The 8717-nt window shown below is 47.6% G+C and overlaps 1 protein-coding gene across 4 annotated transcripts in view; it reads right to left on the bottom strand.

Moving 5' to 3' along the window:
• Positions 1-8717, bottom strand: part of mpp7a (MAGUK p55 scaffold protein 7a) — a 135137-nt gene that overhangs the window by 102399 nt on the left and 24021 nt on the right. For 2 of the 4 annotated variants that reach the window (XM_031872387.1, XM_031872390.1), the window contains exon 2: positions 6212-6353. The exons of 1 other annotated variant lie outside the window; for it this stretch is intronic. In XM_031872387.1, coding sequence (XP_031728247.1) covers positions 6212-6248 — 37 coding nt within the window. In that variant the 5' untranslated portion in view covers positions 6249-6353. Of the gene's footprint in view, positions 1-6211; positions 6354-7330; positions 8666-8717 lie in introns of those variants that run through there. One more of the 4 variants, XM_031872388.1, reaches the window with a different exon arrangement.

Here is an 8717-nt window from a genome sequence, read left to right as displayed (position 1 = left end):
GGGGGGGGGGGGGGGGGGGGGGGGGGGGGGGGGGGGGGGGGAGGAGGGAGAGTTCAAGATTGGAGAGAATAAGATGGCTGGAATCGCTCATCTATCGCTCCCGCACAAACATGCACACATGGAGCCAGTAAGTTATCAGCGTATCTGGTAAAAGCGTTGTCCCAATCGCAAGGTTTCCATGTGTAGTCTTTCATGCGAGTGTCGCCCACCTTCTCCTCCTCCTCCCCAGCTGTACATGGCTGAACCACCCTTATCTGTGGGGACCCGTAAACCTTGATAGAACACGCAGGTACAGCTTGGAATAACACAGTTAACTTTAATACGATTCATGAAAGGGCACCGGGGTCTTCAGAAGTGTTCGAGAGCGTGTGCGCAAATGGTTCGGGCTGGTCTCGGGTGTATGGTTTAAGGGGCACCATGCAGAGACTGTAATTGCACATGGGGGGGGGGGGGGGGGGGGGGGGGGGGGGGGGGGGGCTTGTCAGCCGGCAGTCGAGTTAGCAGCACTATTGGGCAGACCAGTCAGTCAAAACCAGCAGATTTTACGCCACGACTAAATCAGTAATCACACCAATGTGTGTCTCGTTCACCGAGCAGGGCTGGCCACAGCTTTATGTATCGGATTCAGTTAATAACCTCATTTTCATGGCTGTTCCTGAGAGTTTAGTTCATCAAAATGTATGTTCACCTGACCCGTGTAAGAAGTCGTCATTTGAAACTTTTTGGAAAAGGGAGGGCACTTTTAAAAAAATACGTGACAGGTGATTGTATGAACCATGTGTCAATCAAACTCTTGCCAGTCGGGATAAGAGAGAAAACATCTCTTCCATTGAGAAAAGCCTTCAGTGTCGTTCTTTGCTCTTCTTTCGGTGAAGGAATGCTCTCCAGATCCGACATAACTGATGCTATTGCAGCATCTAAACTAACCTCTTCAGGGGCCGCCATTGTCGTTTAGAACGAACGGTCGCCTCTCCATCTCGTCCGACACGCACCGAAGACACCGGCGTGGCTGCCAGTAGCTCCTCACGGGATGCCAATTGGTCCGTGACGCTGTGGTTCGGACACAAACCTCAAATTTCTTGAAGACTGACCAGATGGATTTCGGTGCGATACGTGAGCCGCGACTTTAGGGTGATCTCGAGACATTTTGAGAATCCAGCTGCCGTGAAAGCTGAACGAAGGCTTTCTTAGAAAATTTGAAAAGTCATGACTACAAATGACATATTATCCCGACTGATGCTGGAGTTTTGAGGCTGGCACTAATAAAGATATTTAAGAGTTTAAAGAAATCTGACTTTTCTTTTTTTTTTTCAAACACATGACATAAAGAAACACTGTTGATGAGGACAACCTTGTCCGACTGTCTCATCCTCAGGACCTAAGCCAGAAGCTCGTAAAAAGGCCATCACTGATTAAGACAGCAGGATGTATTTCCAAGGATATATGGCCCATTGGCATTGTTTCGGGAGAAGCTTTTCAGGATAATGGCGGTACTGGAGCCAGGACATCAAATTCCAAGCCGTACCTCAATCTCACGAGACACAGTGGTTGTATGACACCACACAGGAATATATATAGAATATACTAAAAAGGTAAATATACTAATTCAAAGGAATTACATGCTAGTTTGAATAAGTTTAAACTGGGTTTAAACCTAACTGTTCATTCTGAGTTCTCCGGCTTTAAATCGCCGATATCTACCCCGTTCTACCTCTCCCCCACCAAACGGACCATTCTACCACAAAACTGCAGAAGCAGGGAGGAAATGGGGCTACAAGGAGCAAACACCCACTCTCACTCCGGGAGGCTCGCTGACCTCCGAGTGACATCAACCAGATGTTGTACGTCTTGAGGGTCTCTGATGGGAGAGCGGGGACGTTGGAGCAATTGAGCGAGCTCCTCATCCGCAGACAGCGAACTGCCATTACCGCACAACCCTCATCAAGAGATGGGGCAAGTATGTATGCAGTAGTCATTAACTTAGAAAGGACAAGAATGATAACTTGAAATTCAACATTCCGATTTTCGGCACTTTGATTGGACATCCTGTGATGGTGCAATGGTAAAAAAAAACACTCATTTTTAAAAGTGGTTGCAAGGCTGGCAACCAGGCATCAGCTTTTGGTTGCCGAAACTCTGCTTAAAAGGAATAGTTCACCCACAAGATGGCCATTTGTATGTTTGTTGTCATTTGTCAACTGTGGGAGTTTGTGAACAGATGTTTTGATGTATAATTTTTGCTGTTAAATGTCGCGGCCCCCGTTTTACAACAGTTCATTAAGACTTTTTCACCATTGAGGCATGCGAGAAAAACAAAGTTCAAGGTAGCATGCGGTGAGTAACCGATACACAAACGGTCATTTTGCGTGTGGAGCTTCCCTTAATAATGAAAATGTGACATGTCATGTGCATGTTGGACATGCTTTTGGATATAATTTTCCGCCCGGCTCAAAGATGCCAGGATACTTCTCCTCCCGAGACTTTTTGTTTTTTTTCGTTCGGGTTCATCTGGTTCTTTGTCCGTTGAATCAGTTTGTTTGTGATGTTGATGGTTAGTTTAATTTTTTACCCCCCCACCCCCCTGAATTTGCTTCACCATCGTCTCGAAAACAGATGCCTCTGAAAGCTCCAGCAGCTCTGTCTGGTTCTGGTTCCGACTGTGGCAGCAATATTCAAATATCACTAATGAAACACATATTGAAAATGTGTCTATTTTGGGGTGCAACCAAAGGATAAAAATTGGCAATTTCTCAAAATAGTACACAATAGCAACCTGGCAATCCACACTGTCTAGCCCTGGGTAGGTAGAGGTTTTTGGTATAAATGCAGCAAAACACACACACACACACACACACCCCCACACAATGTAAAAAAGAAAAAGAAATCTCGAAACGTAACCTTGCTGCTAATGGAGCTCAGTGGGGAGATAAATGGTGTGCAGCAGACAGAGGAGTGGGCTGGGTTTGACTGTCTGAAGATCCCAGAGTGGGAGCTGAAATAAACCGAGATGAGCCGAGCCAAACTGAGTGGAGGCGTAACAGTTATCTGTCCCCGACTGAGCCGGCAACAGAGCTCCATCACGGCTGAACAGGAGGAGAAACGACTAAACAGCAGCTGTCTGGAGGAGAGACCTGGAGAGCAGCTGCATTGCTTTCTTGTAGTTGGGGGGGGGGGGGGGGGTGTGTGTTCAGGTTAATCTGAGCACAGCTTTGACTTATCGCCACTGCGGAGCGGGCTGCCCATTATCAGCCCTGTGAGGTGCACGCACGATTAAAAGCTAACTGTCCGTCTCTTCTTGGCCACCTTATTAGAATGTGAACTGGTGTGCGTTTGTGTATCAGATCCCGAGAACGTGCGTCCTAACGCGTGAGGCGGGGCGGGGCTTTTCTGGACGCCGAAGGACGGAGAGCAGCGTGGTTGGATGCATTCAGACGAGAATGTTTCAAACAACGAGAGCAGGGCCAGCATCATCAACTGAAAGCCCCCCCCCCCCCCCCCCGTCATTAATCTGCTGCCAAAGCCTTCATGAAAGTCACATAGTGAAATGAGTCCACGGTAACCCAATCACCAGGATGTTCTCTCCAGCTCTCCCCGTACTCATATATTTAAAAAGGTCAGTTTTCCAACACTTTGTTGTTTTTTACGTTTTTTCGGTCTCATTTATTAGAATCTAATTCACACAGAGGCCTTTTGTTTATTTGGGCCGAGACGGGGGGGGGGGGGGGGGGGGGGAGAAGAGGGAGAGAGTGTGATTTTACATATGCTCTCCGTTTTGCTCCCCAAGTGTTTGCTCTCCAAACACTCCAATAATGAGCGTTTTAATAAGATCTGGTGATGAAATGGGAGAGCTGCTACTAAAGAATGGTGAAATTAATGATAATATTTTCCCCATTATGTTAAAAGCACCAGCACGGTACTTCATCTTCTGTGTGTGTGTGTATGTGTGCGTGGTGACGGGTCTGCAGATGGCAGGGCTGCGAATGAAAAGAAGGTAAGGCACTGGCAACATCCAGTCATGTCTCTCTCTGTGATTACTGGCAGCCGGCGCATGTGGAGGAGGTATTGTTAGCCTTGGTGGATTTATGCTCGTCTGCAGAGGTGTTACTGCCAACGTGCCAAAATCCTCGGGAGTAACGCAGAGGGTCCCGCTGAAGCCGACGTGGACGAGGTCCTTCACACAAAAAAGATGAGTCAGCCACGTCCTCAGCCATCCATAAAGAGAACTGGAGGCATGATTACCTCCAGTTGTATAACAAATTCATGGCGCTTTGATTTTTCTAGTTTTCTTATTATTCTGCTAAACACAGCGGGAACAGAGTGACCGTTGGCCGAATGACTAGCGAGTGACACAGGGAGTCAAACATGCATTATGTAATATGTCTGGGACTTCTAGTTTACGGAGATGATCTTTTAAGAGGGCACTTTGTTTTTTGTGCGGCTGCACATCTAATCGAATATTAGTTGCAGATCATGCGCTTCCTACACTAGCCACCGGGGGTGCTCTACATCAAGAATGTAGAGCAGAGAGGCAAAAACACACTAAATTCAGGTGAAAACGAACCTTATTTTAAGTCTGATTTTGATGCAAAGGTTTGTACATTAACAGGGATGTAATAAAAACACTTATCAACGGATAATCGTGATCCAATAATGATCTAAATAATCGTTTTGGCCTCATTTTTTTGTGGGCAACAGAGTTCTGTAATCCGAGTCCTTCTGAGCGGAAGTCACTGACTCAACATTAGCAATTATTAATAGAAATCTGCCTGTTTTTGTTTTGTATTTTCTCATTTTGAGTCCACACTGAGATGGTTTGGAACCTGGTTGCCCTAACTGGTCAGGCTGACCCCATTATTCCCAATACACATGTCACATAATAGGTTTAATCCCCCTCCCTGATCATGTGTTTACTTATTAATTGTTGGTGTGGATAGTGTTTACTTCTATTGTGGATCATTCGAAATGCAATAGAAGAGTATTATTCCATTAAGCTAGTTCACTGAATATGTATCACTCAACTGTAAAGCAGCCTTTACAACCAGGACAAGACAACTGCATGATATAACTTTGAATAATCTACTAAGGGAGAATTAGTAGAGGAGGAGGAGGAGGAGGGGGTAGACGTATAGATCGGTCATTATTCCTTCAAATATTGTTTTATTAGACCGTCTCAAGCTCTACCTAATCTGACCAACAACAGACGTGGCTCAAAGTTTTGTCTCTTGCAGAACAACATAAATACGACAGATTTCAGATCCATCATCCCAACGGAGCTTTATCTCTTAATTCAACTGTTACTTTGATACCGAGAGTAATCCTACCGGAGCTCTGTGCACGCGCTGGTACGACGCCCTGTAGTCCCGATGCCGGGCCCAGCCACAAGTATCCGCGACCTCACCGGTGACCTAAACGTTCATCGCGTTTCACCTGCACGGGACCATCACAGGGGGAAGGTGGAGGAGATGGGCCGGAGGAGTCTTTACATGTTTTATTTGGAAACCCGAGCCCCCGCCGGTAATTGCCCAAAATGACTCTAATCCTAATTGATGGTCTGGCTTTCTACTTTAGTCTGCAGAAGTTTTCCAGGACGACGGGGGCTACGGCAACTCTGTTAAAAGTCTGGACGCAGAAGCCCACACGCTCTTTATCCATCAGAGCAGGACACAAAGTCTGTCCTCCTTTTGTCCTTTGTGCTATCCTGCTATCTTTTTTGGGTCCTCTGAGAGAGTGTGTGTGTGTGTGTGTGTAAGATGATGATGTAGCCGGCCATTAAGCCAGACTGAGAGGAGGATAGTGCTCCTGAGGGGGAAGAAGTGGTGATTTCTGGCAGCTGTCTGGGCGTTGACAAGCTTGACATGTTCCTCATTCTGACCACACACACACACACACACACACACACACACACACACACAAGTGTGTTTTTGATTTGTCGGGGAGCGAAATTAAGTGCAAGTGGGCTTTTAGAACGGCCCCTACGGTCGACAAAAAGCAGCTTTAAGACAAGTTGAGAGCAAATCATTTCTAATTTAAAGTTACATTTAAGTGGCTCTTAAATATAAATGTATTAACTTAATGTAAGACTGGGAATCGCAATTGGTGCTTTTTTTTCTGTGATGGTGGACATAAAAAATGTGAATAAAAACAGTGCGTTGTGCAGACATTCTTGCGTTTGAGATTGTGTTCCTGGCCCGATGGGGTATCTGTACAGTACCTGGCTCGTGGCCGGCTCTGGTGGCCAGGGCAGGCATGGCTCCTGCCGGCTGCTTCCCGGTTCCCCTCAGGCTGTGGAAAGTGGCAGTGGGGCGTCACGGTGGTGTGGGCTCCTCGGGCAGCTCTCAACTTGCCATGGAGCCCTGCGAGAGAACAGCATTTTAGAACCTACTTGTGAGAGGGCCCGACGGCCGCATGCACGTGTGTGTCAGTCACCGACGGACACTGTGTTCTGTGTTATGGGATAGGAATACCTGCCATACTAGCACACATATGCATTTGTGTGTAGGCGAGCCAGCGATTGACAGCAGATGACTCACTCAACGGTTTGTGTGTGTGTGTGTGTGTCAGTACGTTCACAGTTGACTCTGGGTGTTTACAACCCAACACTTTTTCCCTAAGTTGCTGAACATCCTGCTTTGTACACGAGCCAGCATCACCTCACCCAGCGCCCACATTACAACTCAGAGAATGCAACACACACACACACACACACACACACAGCTACCACGCACTTTATTCAGCATCCAGCGGAAAACAAGGGAAACTTTATCCGCTGAGGGAAAGTAAGCAAGCGAATGCAACAGACCTGTGAAGAAAATCAAACGGGCGTGGAAAAGCATCGCTTCGTAAATAATGGCGCTGAACTGGAAAGCCAGATAGAGCGGGGGGGACAGGAAGAAAGGGGTTTGTAGAACACGGATACAAAAAAAGCCCGTGGCTCATTGAAATCTCCCCACTGCAGTTGGATGAACATGTGCGGACACACGTCGCAGCGTACAATAAACTCCTGAACCACAACAAGAGGAGAACGGCCGATGTGTGTAAATAAGGACGAGACAGCAGAGCAGAGCTGACTCAAGACTTGGGAGTCAGACGTAGGTCAGGAAACAAGAAGGTGGAGAAGAAGCTGAAATCCTCTCAAAGTGCACCAGATAGTTGCATTTCACTTTAGGAATGTTCTGGTCAGCGAGTGATCGTATTGTAACGGACTGAGTGACATGTAATGTTATGTAACCTGTCACATTAGTCATCGCAATTACTGAGGTCAGTAGGTCTCATGCCCTGTGAAGCCTGTCAATCATCCTAGCAATGGGGCGGATGGCACACACGAGCGTACCTGAGTGAGGTGGGATGTTGTGTTAGAGCCGTCCTTCCTCCCGACATACACTACATTTATCACAGCCTCTTCCCCTAGAAACATCAACAGGGCCCAGCTAAGTCTTATCTGAAACGGGGAGAATGGAAAACAGTTAGGTCTGCGCCTTTCGGTTCTTTACAACACGCGGCTTAATGATCCGTTATATGTCAGCTCCCATGTGCTGTGGCCCAGTCAAGCTCAGTCTACCCAGACTGTACAGCCTCGGGGTCCCGTTAGTAGTTCACTTCCCCTGAAGAAAAATGCTCAAAATAAACACACAGCAGCGAGATAAGCCACATCCTGCGTCTCCCATGTTGATAAGAGTTGTAAACACCGGCTGTGGGTAGACACTGAGTCACAGTGGTGCTATACGGCTGAACCACTTGGCTGCAGACGGGGACCGCCAAGACACCTGCGCCCTCCCGGCTCATTGGGACCCCTCCCATCAACGGTTCGGTGGTGTCGGCCACACACACACACACACACACACACACACTTGGAAGTTTGAATTGCTGTGACTTCACGTCCAACTCCACGTGGCCGAAATGTGGAAGCGGAAATTCAAAACAAATACGTTTTCTGTCAAGAATCTGAGTCAAGAGTCTAGCCCCCGCAGTGACACAGATGCACCGGACTAACTACTTCCTCGCGTTTTTGTACAAACGCACGCAGAGGTCGAGGCTCAAAAACCTGCCAAGGCCGCAGCCCACGTGGCGAAGCACTACCACGCCTGTCTGACATAATGCGATGAGAACTCACCTCAGGGCCCGGCAGACCCCCGGGTGGAGCCTTGTGGAAAAAGCATTTTGACAATACGGTCCAGAAGATGCCTGAGTGAGCAGGTAAGCAAGCCATTAAAAGAGCGCATCAGAAAAGGATATTTTTTTTGTCTGGATTGAGACGTCAAAATGTGGTGCATTCATCAAACGGCACTTAAGAGGGGATTGATTTTCCACCGAGAGGAGATCTGGGACTCAGAACCCTCGCTTACGCTCTCACGCCAGCGTCAATTTGCGGGCCAGATTTGTCAGTCGTTTGCATGAGCACAAACCTGGCGAAACCGGAGGTTGGTTCTGTTCGACTCTTTGTATACTTCAGTAAAAGAGGTTAAGGCGACCAGCAGAGAAGGGCAACGGCGCCTCGAGCAGTGACCACAAAATCTCTCCAGCAGGCCGGTTTGAACAGGGGAACCGAAGCTAACAGCCACTGCGCTCGCGCCAAGAGAACTGACCCATGCTAAATCAGTTCAGTGTTTCACAGAGCACGGTTTTGTCATAAGGCTTTGTGATTGGAATGACAGACTTGAGGAAAAGACAAGGGACATGAATTCTCTTTAGGTATGCCGCGCTGTAATATCAGTCGTTCG

Source organism: Anarrhichthys ocellatus, unplaced genomic scaffold (genome assembly GCF_004355925.1).
Source record: "Anarrhichthys ocellatus isolate YVR2014 unplaced genomic scaffold, GSC_Weel_1.0 scaffold63, whole genome shotgun sequence".
Lineage (NCBI taxonomy): Eukaryota > Metazoa > Chordata > Actinopteri > Perciformes > Anarhichadidae > Anarrhichthys > Anarrhichthys ocellatus.
Note: the sequence above shows the minus strand (reverse complement) of the source record. Positions and strands in the feature narration are given on the sequence as shown.